The sequence below is a fragment of the Mytilus galloprovincialis genome, chromosome 5 (assembly GCF_965363235.1).
Source record: "Mytilus galloprovincialis chromosome 5, xbMytGall1.hap1.1, whole genome shotgun sequence".
NCBI classification, from domain to species: domain Eukaryota; kingdom Metazoa; phylum Mollusca; class Bivalvia; order Mytilida; family Mytilidae; genus Mytilus; species Mytilus galloprovincialis.
Window position 1 is genome coordinate 73,172,624 of NC_134842.1, and position 15,714 is coordinate 73,188,337.

A 15,714-nucleotide genomic window follows, 5' to 3' on the forward strand; every position below is an offset into this window, starting at 1 on the left:
ATCAAATTTAATCGACCCGCGACAACGGCAACACTCATTTCGGCATCAACCATCCCAGTAGTTCTCTGGCGGTCATTTCTGGGAAGGATTGGTCGAAGCCCCTTGCAATATTATTAAAACAAATAAATTTCAAATATCGTTTAAAAGCACATGTGAACAAGGTAAAACATCGATTATACGTACAAAGCTTAAAAGAAAAGAAGTGTTGCTAAACTTCTATGCTCACTATAATTCGAGTTTTAGTCTTATAACCATGATAACAAAGATTTGTTTTAATTTTAGTAGTGTTTTAACAGAAAGTTGATAAACTATGGTTATGACAAAGAACGTCGTGTGGGTTTTTTTCTAAAAAAAAAAAAATCAATCGGCAGCTACCAAACCTTCTTGATAGATATTACGTATCAACTTCACAAATGAATTGTGATGGTCATGAGGTAAAAAAAAAAGTGCTGACGTTATTCATCATCTTAAGTACCACATATTTTGTTAATTGTTTAGTTTCCTGTCTAGATATGTTTTGGGGATGTAAACACATTCAATTGTTCTCTTAACAATTGGTTTTAATTATTGGTTGAGAGTCCCTATTCGTTGAGATTTGTTCTCATTGTTATTTATTTCTTCTTCCGCCATATTTATTTATTGTAGTTTTTGTTTTCTCCCTGAATGACCAAAAAGATTTCTTTATAAGAGTTATCTTCCCGAACTCAGTTTTCCATGCAACCGTAAAAGAAACCGAGAAAAATATCATTTCTTATTGTACATGTTGTGTGTACAAAAGTTATTTATTGACTTCTTATGTACAAAAGTTATTAACTTAATCTGTATGTGCATAAGTTAATAAAGAAGAAGGACGAAACATACTAAAGGGACAATCAAACTCATAAATCTAAAATAAACTGACATCGCCATTGCTAAAAATGAAAAAGACAAACAGACAAACAATAGTAAACATGACACAACATAGAAAACTAAAGAATAAACAACACGAACCCCACCAAAAACTAGGGGTTTAGTTAGTCCTTATGTACAGAAGTTATCAACTTAAGTCGTATGCACAAATTGATTTAAATGCCTTTGCATACGAAGGTCTCGATGGCGTTAAATTATGCAATAACTGTAATCAAAAACAAGTTCTGTTGAAAATACCTTCTTGTTTTAAAGATCAGTATGTACCAATCATTTCTTATACTTAAACCAAACCAATAGCAACCCAAATGTCGAATTAGAAACACGTTTTGCAAAATTTCAATATTGAAAACAAATCTAACCCTCCTGATTGCACCTCTGCTAGTTCGCAATTCACATAAAATCCGGCTGTCAACGTTATTACCGTTGACCTCATCATTGTCAATAACACTTCCCTGCGAAATGAGTTATCCAAAGGTCCTTAATATCGTGAGCCTAAATCCACCAATAGGAAAGAAACCTTCAACATACTGATTGATTCACTCGCGGATTGTGCCATGCAAAATGGCTAAACGCAAAAACGAAGACGTAGATATTATTTCCGAATAGATTAAGGCTGTGAGGTCGTTGATACAAAACAGTATTAAGAAACTGAAAGGGTCTATCAATACCCATGCTACGTCAATCTTAAAGACCCAAATTTTGCAAAACACGAAACCTCTTTCAAAATTATCAACATCTATTTTATCAGCCATCAAATCCGGGTTTCTAATGTTTATAATGAAACTTCCTATTCTAGAGGTGGCGTGATTCGGCTGGGGATACTGAAAAATTCCAAAGATCTTTTGGAGAACGTACAATCTAAGACTACTTTTGTTTATCTTGCAATAGATAAAACACATTTGATTTTTCTACACGTACTTTACACAAATATTCCCCATTCCAAACTAAAAGACAAATTGAAAGAGTTGGCTTCGCTTTGTTTTCTAAAAAAGTAAGTATCTTGTCTAAGGGATGGATAAGTCCTCATTTGTATTTCCTATCATGATTTTCTTAATAGAGAGTTGTTGCTCACAAGGAAGCTATTACATCAAGAGTTCCAAATGGTGAAGTTGAAATCATCTCTTCGTAAATTTTACGGACGCCATCACAAGTTGGTTGACCGTTATGGAATAACCGTTTCACAAATGATATCGGATATGTTCCTTACGTCGTAACTACAATCCCATATCCTTTCATGAATGTGACCTACCGAATTACACTATTTACCGGATTTGTTATTTCATAAACAACACGACGGGTGCCACATGTGGAGCAGGATCTGCTTACCCTTCCAGAGCACGTGAGATCACCCCTAGTCTTTGATTGGGTTCTTGTTGGTTATTCATTAGTTTTATATGTTGTGTCATTTGTACTATTGTTTGTCTGTTTGTCCTTTTCATTTTTAGCTTGGCGTTGTCAGTTTATTTTCGATTTATGAGTTTGACCGTCCCTCTAGTATCTTTCGTCCCTTTTTTTGTAAAGAATCACTCTGAATCAAATTAACAAAACAAAATTCTGAAATGTTCCTTTGGCACCATCTTACGGTGTTTATATTTCACAGCTCGTTCGCTATGCCCGTGTCTGTTGTGACGTTGTTATTTCAACGAACGTAATCTGTGTATTACTGGTAAATTATTAAACCAGGGATATCGTTACCATAAATTACTTAAAACCTTTACTAAATTTTTCCGTAGGTTTTGATGTTTGGTCCGAAACTTATTTCAAACGGAATAGCACCTCATTTTTATGAAAATGTTGTTAACCGTGCCCGGAAATTTAGAAATGATCCATGCAAACGTATTGCTCCTTTAAATAAACTTATTCTTAAAGGTTACCAATTCAACACTGTAATAAGATCATTGAATATTGTTTTTATTGGTATAAATATTGATTTTGTTCTCAGTAAATTAAAAGCAAACTAAATATTACTAGTATATTCTATACATACACAGATTCATGGATCTACAATCTGTCAATACCTGTAACTTGGCATTGCACAATGTCATGTTTTTCTCTGGCTGTTTATGACGTCTTTACACTAAATCCATTGGATGTTGGATGTGTGCGGATTGATAGTTTAGTCTTAGATGCATGATTTGTTATATTAGTTGTTAGTGGCTTTGAACTAGCAGTCAGGTAACTGCGAGTACTCTCAGATATGTTCCTAGTGTCTTTTTGTAGGGATGGACAAGTACCCGGTCACGTCCAATTGGATGTTTGTCCATCTGATGAGTTCAGCCTTTTTCAACTGATTTTTATAGTTTGTTCTTATGTTGTACTGTTATACCACTGTCCCAGGTTAGGGGGGGATTGGGATCCCGCTAACATGTTTAACCCCGCCACATTATTTAAGTTTGTGCCTGTCCCAAGTCAGGAGCCTGTAGTTCAGTAGTTGTCGTTTGTTTATGTGTTACATATTTGTTTTTCGTTCATTATTTTATATAAATAAGGCCGTTAGTTTTCTCGTTTGAATTATTTTACATTGTCTTATCGGGGCCTATTATAGCTGACTATGTAGTATAGGCTGTGCTCATTGTTGAAGGCCGTAGGGTGACCTTAGTTATTAATGTCGGTATCATTTTGGTCTCTTGTGGATAGTTGTCCCATTGGCAATCATACCACATCTTCTTTTTTTATATTATCCAGATGCTTGATTTCTTACTTGACGTTGCTACTTGTTACGTTTGGAGGACGTGTTTTTCAACAGACTGTTGGCATTCTAATGGGAACCAATTGTGTCGCTCTTCTTGCCTACTTCTTTCTTTATTATAATGGGGCTGACTTCATTCAGGAACTTCTTAGGAAGAAAGATACTCTCAATAAATAATTCAAAATTTGGTTACTATGTTGAACACATTTATCACATCGAATTAGACAAAAAGGATACAGCAGATACAGTATCTCCTAATTGATACGATATACCCCGGCTTGTATACCTTTTCATGATTTCCTTGATAGGTGGTTCTTGCACACAAGGAAGCTATTAAACCACGAGTTCAAAAAGATGAACTTGAAATCATCCGTTCGGGAATTTTACTGACGCCATCACGAGTTGGTTGACCATTATGGAATAATTGTTACACAGATCATATCGTATATGTTTCTTAAGTCGTAAATACAATCCATTTCCCCATTTGACGAACATGACCTACCGAATTAGTCTAGTTACTGGGTTTGTAATAACATGAGCACCAGATGTGTGTATTGTGTTCTATCATTTGTCTGTTTATCTTTTACTTTTTAGGCCATGGCGTTGTCAGTTTATGTCCGATCTATGAGTTTGACTATCCCTCTGGTATCTTTCGACACTCTTTTATTTTGATTGCCTGCACTGAGACCTCTTTTCTGAAATCTGCCCGTAATGATACAAACAGTTATACTAAGAGTGTAGGATAACTTACCATGATGTTGTTGTTGTATTTGTTTTGTTGGAGTATAAAGCTTTTGTCGGTTTTTGTTGGGGATGACAATGGAGTACACAAACAGAACAAACTACTTTATGTTATATTAAATGCGATTCGAATACACAGTTCATTAACAGTCTCAGAAAAACATGCGATTAAGAAAAACTATTTTGAAATTCATCATTCTTGAATTGTTAGCTAATGTTTTTTTGTACTTTAATCATTTGTATGACATAGTTTGTATTACACGTCTTTATGGTAATATGAACATTGTAAACCTTTTATTTCAGAATGGTTATACTCCCTTATACGCAGCTGCTGAAGGTGGATTCATCAACATTGTTAGATTCTTATTAGAAAGAGCAGATATAGATCCGAATAAAGGAAATTGGGTATGTGATGACGTCCTTTACAGGACAGTCCAACTTTGTAAAATCTTTTATCAAACCAAATAAGAATAACACTGAAAATGTTTTATTGAAATATACAAACTCCCAAAAAATATGAATACATTAGTCAAGTAGTACACTTGCTAAATCGTTTGAGGCATCCAATAAAAAGAAAGAAAAATGATATTTTAAATACACATATCCAGATACATATTAAAAAAGTAAATGTGATATGATTGCTTACGAAACAACTTTCAACTACGTCACAAATGACGTAGATGTAAGCAGCTTGTAAGTTTCTGTTATATAATTTTGACAACTTTCACTATATCTTGTCCTATTTCGATTTCCTTTATTATAACCTCTGCCCGATATGAAACCAACGGTGATACTACAATTGCGATACAACTAACTGTTGTTGTTTATTTGTTTGTTGAGTTTGACGACGCGGACAATAATGACTATACCAAAGCGATCGGGTTTTTCTTGGTTGGAGATGGGGAAAAAACACACACAGAACGACTGAATATCTGAAGAAAAGGTAACCTTTGTCAATGTAAATGAGATTCGAATACAGATCACCAAGAACGTGTTTTATGTAGACTAGTAATATACATGAACCACATCTTCAGTTTCAACAAAATTACGATTCACAAAAAAACAGTTTGAAATTCATTGGTATGGTGTCAAATGCAATTTTTTTTGTACTGTACTCATTTGTATGGATTGTTTTTGTTAACTTTCTGCTAATGAATATCATTAAATCTAATTCTTATCAGGAAGATATTTTCTAAAAGTAATTTTTACATCCATCATTTTATAATAAAAATTAGTAAACATCCTATGATGTATAATTCAATTCTTTTTAAACCTGATTAGATTAGATTTTATGGTATAGACTGAGCCCAAAAAGAATTTATATATGATTTAACAAATAACAAAATTGAATTATGAAATGTCAGAAACAACATGAATGTTAACCACTCATATTCACTAGAAATGTTTTGTATGGATCGCTGTAGGGTCCCAGTGTTGAAATTGGTATAGTATTATTCAAAATCAATATCTCGTCCATGCTCCTATTGATCGATGACGGATTTTTATTGATTTCGCATTCCATTTAGTATTTTTTGATTTTGCCATTTTTGAATTTCATTTCCTAATCAGAGCATTTTTAAATTCTTGTAAATTTTGTGTAAAAATCACCAGGATTTTTATGGATGTGGCGGTTCAACAGATCCCATACATGTTTGATCGGATTGAGATCTTGGTATCAGCCTTGTCAATCCTTTGCAGTTCGAGTTTGTCTGTATCTATTTATTTCCCTCCAAACTCTTCACCTAATCAAATTTAATCGACCCGCGACGTCGGCAACACTCATTTCGGCATCAACCATCCCAGTAGTTCTCCGGCGGTCATTTTTGGGAAGGACTGGTCAAAGCCCCATTTTAAAAACAAATAAATTTCAAATATCTTTTTAAAAGTACATGTGAACAACATAAAACATTGAAAGAAAGAAAAAAGTGTTGCTGAACTTTTATGCTCACTATAATTTGAGTTTTAGTCTTATAACACAGACTTGTATTAATTGTAGTAGTGTTTAAACAGAAAGTTGATAAACTAGGGTTATGACAAAGAACGTCGCGTGGTTTTTTTTCTAAAAAAACATCAATCGGCAGCTACCAAATAATAGATATTCTGTTTCAACTTCACAAATGAAACGTGATTATCATAAGGAAAAAAAAAGGTGCTGACGTTATTCATCATTTAAAGTACCACATATTTTGTTAATTGTTTAGTTTTCTGTCTAGATATGTTTTGGGGTGTAAACACATTCAATTGTTCTCTTTACAATTGGTTTTAATTGGTTGAGAGTCCCTTTTCGTTGAGATTTGTTCTCATTATTATTTATTTCTTCTTCCGCCATATTTGTTTCCTGCAGAGTTTTGTTTTGTTTAGAAACATGTCGTTTAAATATTTACCATACAATATGGAATAGTCATTGTAGTTTTTGTTTTCTCCCTGAATGACCAAAAAGATTTTTTCATAAGAGTTATCTTCCGAACTCGGTTTTCCTTGCAACCGTAAAAGAAACCGAGAAAATTTATTATTTCTTATTGCTCGTTATATCTTCAAGATGTTGTTCTCATTGGTTCAAAGCAAAACACAGACTCAATTTATGAGTTAATCCCCTTCTGTATTTTGTATGAGGAACATGCATTTGAAACTGGTAATAAACATGTGATAGAGTCCTAGGGTCTTTTGATTAAAGGTCCTTGGTTCATTCAAAATATGTTAAGGTCAATTTTAGTTGAAAGGGTACATTGCAAATTCATGGTAGTTTGATCCCTCATATATTCCAAATATTTGATGTTGATATTTCTAGTAACACATATAGTAAATTCTTTTAAATTAAGGTCTATGCTTTGAGACCGTAAACCGGTAGTGAAAAGTTTAGGAATCGGAAGTACCTACTCATCTCCCTTTTTGTAGCAAAAGTATATAGAAACTATATATTTTTTGGAATCAGTGTACATTTAACTATCATATGGCAGCAAAGGTGACATTTTAAACTTGAAGTGAATATTGTCCTACCAAAATATGTAAAGTTGGGTGGAAAGACGAACAATTGTTTTCTGAACAAATGGTTTTTAATTATAATTATTTTCTTTCGCCTAATTTCTTCTTCAGCAGTATTGTTTCAAAATTGATCACTTAAATATTTGCTATTATATCGACCAGTTTTTACGCTTTTCAAAATGACACTGTTGGACCGAACACTTTACTTTGTGAGACTTATTTCTCTGAACACTAATTATATTTATTTTACCAAATTGCGCGTTATATCGATCCAACGCATTTTTCCGGAAGATATCCGGAGACTTCATATGATAGTTATTTCCCTATATGCATTGGATATAAGTGATATGCATTTGTAACCCGTTACAACCATGGGTAATAGGGTCTTTAATTTGAGGTCATTGTTTCACCAAAATGAAAATAAGTTCGAAGTCAAAGGTCAATGTCATGTTGGTTTTTTTTTTTATCAATTTTGGCTTATCATCACTTATCATAAGACACCATACAAGATAGCGACAAACTATGTTTACTAAATTGGAAGTTTGGACATATCGTTAGATTTATACAAAGGGTACGTTGACATTTAATTGGAGTTGTCTCCCCTTTTTTATTTAAGTGAATGTTGCTGCTTAATTTTTGATCACAATCTTTTCAATTTTGCAGCAACATCAATACTGTTTTCTTTGCTTGAAACTACTATTCCACTTGCTCAGTTAAAAGATCGACTCGACAATCTCATTACACAAAGCTATTTCTATACAAATAGGAATCGTAGATACAAATTTTTTGTTTTGGGTTACAATAATTCATATTTTGTGAAGAACCACACTGAAACTACAAGAAAATATACTGAAGATGATATTATCAAAATACTGGACTTTTTGATCAACAATATATTTGTTGAGTTTGAAAGATTCATATTTCAAGAGACAATCGGTATTCCAATGGGTACTAATTGTGCACCCTTACTAGCCGATTTGTTTTTGTACTCCTATGAAGCAGAATTAATTCAAACTCTTCAAAAGACAAACAGAAAAAGCACCTTGCTAATTTCTTTAATTTCACTTTCCGATATATTGATGATGTCCTATCATTGAATAACCCACAGTTCAGCCAGTACCTGCATCTCATATATATCAGTGAACTTGAAATTAAGAATACTACTGATACTAGAAGGACTGCTTCATACCTTGATATTTTTCTCAATATTAACACAGATGGACGACTTCACACGGAAATATATGATAAATCGGACGATTTCAACTTCCCAATTATCAATTTCCCATTTCTCAGCAGTAACATACCCTCTGCCCCTTCGTATGGTTTTTACATATCTCAATTGATACGTTATTCGTGTGCATGTTTATACTATACGGACTTCATATACAGGAGTGTGCTGCTAACGCAGAAACTGCTCCAACAAAGTTATGAGGAGGACAGATTAAAAATGACACTTCATAAATTTTACGGACACCATCACGAATTGGTTGATCCATACGACGTATCTTTGTCCAGACTAACTATGAACATTTTTGCTGCGTGTTAGATTGTGGTTTGTGATTACGTCGTCTGATCTTTTTATTACCGAACGTGACTTATTCCCGAATGTGACTGTTTTGCTGAGTGTGAATTCGTATTTATTTAAGACGATAATACTATTAATTATCTAATTACTACTTACTACAATTAAATATTAATTAGTATTATGATTTTCACTGTTATTAATATAAGTTAGATAAGTCATACACATACTTGCATTTCATCCAAATTCTTTCTTCATTTTCGGAACACGTTTTAGAAATCTATATATGACGTCACGTCACTTTAGGCGATGCATTGCTATGGGTAACATGGCTGTGATTGTCATGTTTTCGTGTTTATTCTTTAGCAAGTCACCACTTCATTTTAATCATGTGTATCTATTGTATAGTCACTTTATACAATTTACTGTTTGCAAAACTCCGTATTATTATCGATAATAATGATGTTTTTGTCCCAGGCAGATAATCCTGGCCTCACAACTTTTTGAAACTTTTGATCCTCTGCTATCTTTAACTTAATAGGTGTTATGGCTTACAAACTTTTGTTCATATGAGCATAGTTTTGTTTGGACGTAGCGAGCGTCTGGCGTGAAAAAATATTTTTAACCTGTTATCTTTTGATGGCTATTATTCGTTTGTTTCTCTGTCCTATATTTTCTCCCATTTATTTATTGTAGCCTTGTCGTTTAATGTTGTCATTTTAATGTTATAATTAACACTACCATTAATGGATGTTTGGCATGTCAGAAAAACAGGTTTAACCCACAATTTTTCATAAAATACCCTGTACCAAGTCAGGAAATGGCTATTGTTACATTACAGTTCGTTTCTGTTTTTTTTCTTTCATTTCGGTGTTGTGTCTCTGATGTGTCGTAGTTCTATTATATTTGATATGGATTTTTTTTGCTCTATCGACTAATGATCTTTTAAACAGCGGTGTACTTCTGTTGCCTTTATTTGTTGTAACAGATAAATCATACACAGTAGAGAATATAGGTCTTTTGATTTAGGTCCTTGCTTTAAGACTTTCAAATGGAGGTCAAGGTTAAAACTAAAATCAACGTTCTACATTTCATTGCTTGTTGTATATCATTATTGGTAAATGATCAAGTCAAACGTGTCCTAAGTCAGGAATTTGATGTACAGTAGTTGTCGTTAGTTGATGTAGTTCATACGTGTTTCTCATTTCTCATTATTATATAGATAAGACTCATGTTTTTTTCCGTTTGAATGGTTTTGCATGACTAATTTTTGGGGCCCTTTATAGCTTGCTAATCGATGTGAGCCAAGGCTCCGTGTTGAAGGCCGTACCTTGACCTATAATCGTTTACTTTTATAAATTGTTATTTGGATTGAGTGTTGTCTCATTGGCACTCATACCACATATTCCTATATCTATATAGTTTATTTACCATTGGTCATCATGCAGACTTTGACTTAAAAAGAAATTAACCAGAAGTAACCTTTTGTAACCAGAAGGCTGTTATGTTTTCATTATTTTTAAGTTACAAGAACGTTATATTTTTAAAGTGAGTGTAAAGTAATGTTTAAATTTTACTTAATCTAAAATCAAAAGTATCTACCATCCTCCCTTATTTTGTATCAAAAGTATATAGAGATCATATGTGTTTCATAAAAAAACCAATGTACATTTAGCTGTATTTTTTGATACCAGAATTGACATTTTAAACTGAAAGTAAACATTTTTGATCAAAATATGTGCATTTTGTGGTTGTCAGACCTTTAACTGTTCTCTGCACAATTCGTATTAAATACATTTGTTTTTCTTTGATACTGGAAATTCAGAAATAATCGCGTGTATTTATCATTGCGATTTTATCGGTTTAGACTGAAATACAATTTTGATTTTTTCGATTTGATAAATTTCATAATTAAAATTTATATAAAAAAGAAATACGAGTTTAAATCATTGCGATTATAACCCTGTCACCTTTTTCGCATTAATTAAAACATAGCAATAATTTGTGAATTTACAGTATGTATGGGTGTTTCCTCTATTTCTTATTCAAACATCGAACTCGGACATTGTTCTGCCTATTCCAAATCATGTTCCTCTGGCCTTTGTTAATCTTGTATGGTCCTTTTTTAAATTCTGGTTCATTTATCTGTTGTTGAGTTTAGTGTGACGTCCATTTTCGCTGAACTAGTTATCATTATTGTTCAGGACCAGCTTAAGTTAACCACCAGGTCAGGAATTTTTATCGCTGTGTATAAGACCCGTTGGTAGCTTGGAATATTTTCTGCTTGTTTCTTTTGTCTTTTTGACACAATCCATGTTTCCATTCTCAATTTTATTCAAACTGTTATTAAGCGATATTCATTGTTGTCGACAATTCATATACCCATTTTTATATGTTGTTTAGTTGCAACATATCAATAATATAGTACTTGATCTCTCTCTTGTACGACAGTCGCATAAAATTCCATTATATTGACAACGATGCCTGAACTAAACAAAGACACACTTGGGGTACAGCAGCAACGCGAATACCACAAAATCTTGGGGTGCTCAGAAGTGCAAGCAGAACCTACTCCACATCTGGCACCCGACGTGTTGTTCATGTTATAACAAAGACAGTAAATAATCTAATTTGGTAGGTCACATTCGTAAAAAGGTAACGGGACAAAGTTTTTTTTCTTTCTGAATCATTAAATTCATCTCAACCATTTCAACATAAACCAACATGAAAAATCTTCTTAAGTTGTATTTTTTGTAGAAGAAAGTAGACATTCGTTTTCAAATATTTATTCTGAATCAATTGCTAGATTTATCTATGGCATTTAAATAATAAAAAAAACTTATCATACGCATTGACTCAATATTGCATGTTCAAATTTTGATCTCTAACATAAACGAATGAAGGACACGGGAATGCGCATATGTTAATTATAATCTTTCGCGACAATTCCAGTTATATCAATAAAAGAACATGTACATATCACAGATTTCAGTATTTGACAATGTATCATATCATTGCTTTTGCAGTTTTCCGTATATTTGTATTCTTACTATTATTTCCCTTATGGTCGTAAGACTCCTGACATGACTATGTATATGATGATACGGCTTCGTGTTTTATATTTTGTTGCTTCCCGATGGTGCTGAATCTAAAGGTTTGACTCGGACGCATGCTATTTGTATAGCGGGCTTTGATTTGTGTGCCTCGTAGCAATAGTTTACTTAAATCAAACTATATTTTTTAAGGTGTGATTATGAAGTTCTATTAAGTATCATCTCCAGACGCTTGCTTTGTATTGATATCATTGCTAGTTGATCTAAAACAAATAGTGGAGATAATGTATGTATACTATATATGCTGCTATATCCCAATTATTGTCACGTCAAACAATTTAGATTGTTGATTGATCAAGCAACACTATCCATATACTGGAACTATATATCATTGTCATGTAAATGGGAGTTTGATCGAGCTATAAACCACACTAACACCAACATTTTCTTTTAAAATTGCCGATACCAAGTCAAGAACATATCAGTTGCTGTCCGGTCTTTCCATTGGTTTTGTCAGTTTTTACAGATTTCATCTGTTTTTATTTTACCTTGAGTACGATATTTGCGTTAGTACATTATTGTATCTAACAATCATGAAACATGATTTCATGGACACTAAAGATCTCAATTATCTGTATTGTTTTTTGCAAAAGAGTGCCTATTTACTATACTCCAAGGAACAATTCATTCAGACATATGTCTGTATTTGTTCGTTAAGTCTAGTAATGGTGTAGGTTTGTGGATATATTATTTCTATTTTTACGTATTTGGTTTAATCAATACTTTACACATCTTCGGTTATTAAAAGTTTCTATTGTCAGATTGTTTTACAATGTTGGTGGATGAACCTGTAGGAAATAGACAGAACAACCGACTTTCTGGAAAACTAGCAATCTTTATCAATTGCAAAGGGATTCGAATACATGTCACCATGAGCATGCTGAGTGTACAAAAGATATTAACTTAGTCCTTATGTACAGGAGTTATTAACTAAATCTTTATGTGCATAAGTTATTAATAAAAGAGGGACGAAGGATAGCAAAGGGACAGTCAAACTCATAAATCTAAAATAAACTGATAACACCATGGCTAATAAATAAAAAAGACAAACAGACAAATAATAGTACACATGACACAACATAGAAAACTAAAAAATAAACAACACGAACCCCACCAAAAACCAGTCTGTACCAATCATGTCTTATACCTTTACCAAACCAATTGCAACCAACATGTCGAATTACAAACACGTTTTGTAAAATTTCAGTATTGACAACAAATCTAAACCTCCTGACTGCATCTGTGCTAGTTAACAATTCACATTAAATCCGGCTGGCAACGTTATTACCGTTGACCTCAACATTGTCAATAACCTGCGAAATGTGTTATCCAAATGTCCTTAATTTCGTGAGCCTAAATACATCAATTGGAAAGAAACCTTCAACATTCTGATGGATTCAGTAGTGGATTTTGTCATGAAATTGGCTAAACACAAAAACGAAGACGTAAATATTCTTTCCGAATAGATTAAGGTTGTGAGGTATTTGATGCAAACCAGTATTAAGAAACTGAAAGGGTCTATCAATACCCATGCTACGTCAATCTTAAAGACCAAAATTTTGCAAAACACGAAACCTTTTTAAAAATTATTAACATCTATTTTATCAGCCATCAAATCCGGGTTTCGAAATTATAATGAAACTTCCGATTTTAGAGGTCGTGTGAATCGGATGGGGATACTGAAAAATGCAAAAGATCTTTTGGAATACGTACAATCTTAGACTACTTTTTTTTATCTTGCAATACATAAAACACATTTGACTTTTCTACACTTTACACAAGTACTCCCCATTCCAAACTAAAAGACAAATTGAAAGAGTTGGCTTCGCTTTGTTTTGCTTTATGTTATATTAAATGCAATTCGAATACACAGTTCATTAACAGTCTCAGAAAAAAAAGCGATTAAGAAAAACTATTTTGAAATTCATCATTCTTAAATTGTTAGCCAATGTTTTTTTTTGTACTTTAATCATTTGTATGACATAGTTTGTATTACACGTCTGTATGATAATATGAACATTGTAAACCTTTTATTGTAGTATAACGGCATTTGATGTTTGTCCTTCGTATTCTTATTTTACTTTAATCAAACTGTTTGTCACGTTGTTTTATGTTTGATTATGATGTACTATAAACTATCATCTACAGACACTTGTTGTGTGTTGAATTCTTTGCTAGTTGTAAATGTTTGTTTTTCATCATCCAATATATATATATATGATGTCTGTATACAATATATGCTGCTGGATCCCAATTATTGTCCCGTCAACCAATTTTGTATGTGTGGATCGCCCAAGCAACATTATCAATATAAAAGAATTTAGGGGGAATGGGTTCGGTAGCGAGCTATAAAACCACATTGACGCCAACTTTAAACATTTTCTTTGGAAAATGAGCCTTTAATTTAATCAGTTTGTTCGGTGTTGACATGAATATCAATAATGTGGTCATTTTAATTAATTTCCTGTTTACAAAACTTTGATTTTTTCGAAAAGCCAAGAATTTTCCTACCCCTGACATAGATCACCTTAGCCGTATTTGACAATTTTTTTTAAATGTTTTTATCCTTCAACTTTGTACTTGTTTGGTTGTATAGCTTTTTTATCTGAGCAACACTGATGAGTATTTTGTAATCGAAACACGTGTCTGGCGTATTAGATTATAATCCTGGTACCTTTGATAACTATTTACACTACCGGGTCGATGCCACTACCGGTGGACGTTTGGTCCCCGAGGGTATCACCAGCCCAGTATTCAGCACTTCGAATGCTTCTGTGTTGATATGATTATCAATTATAAGGTCATTTTTATAAATTTCCTGTTACAAAACGTGGGAATATTTTCGAAAAACTAAGGATTTTCTTATCCCAGGAATAGATTACCTTAGTCGTATTTTGCACAATCTTTTGGAATTTTGGGTCCTCAATGCTCTTCAACTTTGTACTTGTTTGGTTTTATAAATATTTTGATATGAGCGTCATTAATGAGTCTTGTGTAGACAAAACGCGCGTTTTAAATTATAATCCTGGTACATTAATAACTACTCTGTTCGGACAACGTACATCTACTCTGCATAGTTAAAATAAATGTTATTTAATCCTTTCTAAAACGGTCTTTAAAACATAGTGCAGGAGACTCATAATATTTTCAATGCATTGGTTTCAAACCTTGAATTAAGGTGGTACATACTACTACAGGGAGACAACTCTGTGAAACCAGCTGAACGTTTTAATCACGTTCTATCGTTTAGAAAATATGAAGCTTCTCAATGATCAAAATAAGTGTTCTCCAAACAAACTGCCATGTATCCAGCCATTTTTTCCGATTAAGTGTCTGATTCAATTTTTTTGTAATTTTCATATTTTTGTCAAAGCGTCATAGAAAATACTTTGTCAAAATTTTATCAAAATCAAACGAGTCAAATTAATTTAGGTCAAAGTGTTGGGTACCACCTTAATTTGGTCCTTTGATTATTATTTATTGTTTTTAAACATAAATACACTGACACATAACATTTTGAGTTATAGGAAATTTGTATAATCACTCGAAAAAACACGGAGGTACTCGAAAAAGGCCGGTCTGCTCTCGATAAAGCCTGAACACAAACTAATGTTTTCAATGCAATAACAAGAATTTGTGTAAAATGTCTGAATGTCTTAGGATATATAGATTCCAAGTAGGTATTTCCTTCTACATTTGCATTGGTGTGTGTATAAAAATGGCTTCATTCTTTATTTTGGAATAAAAGCATTTTTAGG

The 15,714-nt window shown here is 32.9% G+C and overlaps 1 protein-coding gene across 1 annotated transcript in view; it reads left to right on the plus strand.

Moving 5' to 3' along the window:
• Positions 1–413: 413 nt before the first annotated feature.
• The window catches only part of LOC143074139 (uncharacterized), a 106,661-nt gene continuing 91,360 nt past the window's right edge, over positions 414–15,714 (plus strand). The window contains exons 1-2 of the mRNA XM_076249686.1: positions 414–434; positions 4,643–4,744. Of these exons, the coding sequence (XP_076105801.1) occupies positions 414–434; positions 4,643–4,744 (123 nt within the window). The remainder of the gene's footprint in view (positions 435–4,642; positions 4,745–15,714) is intronic.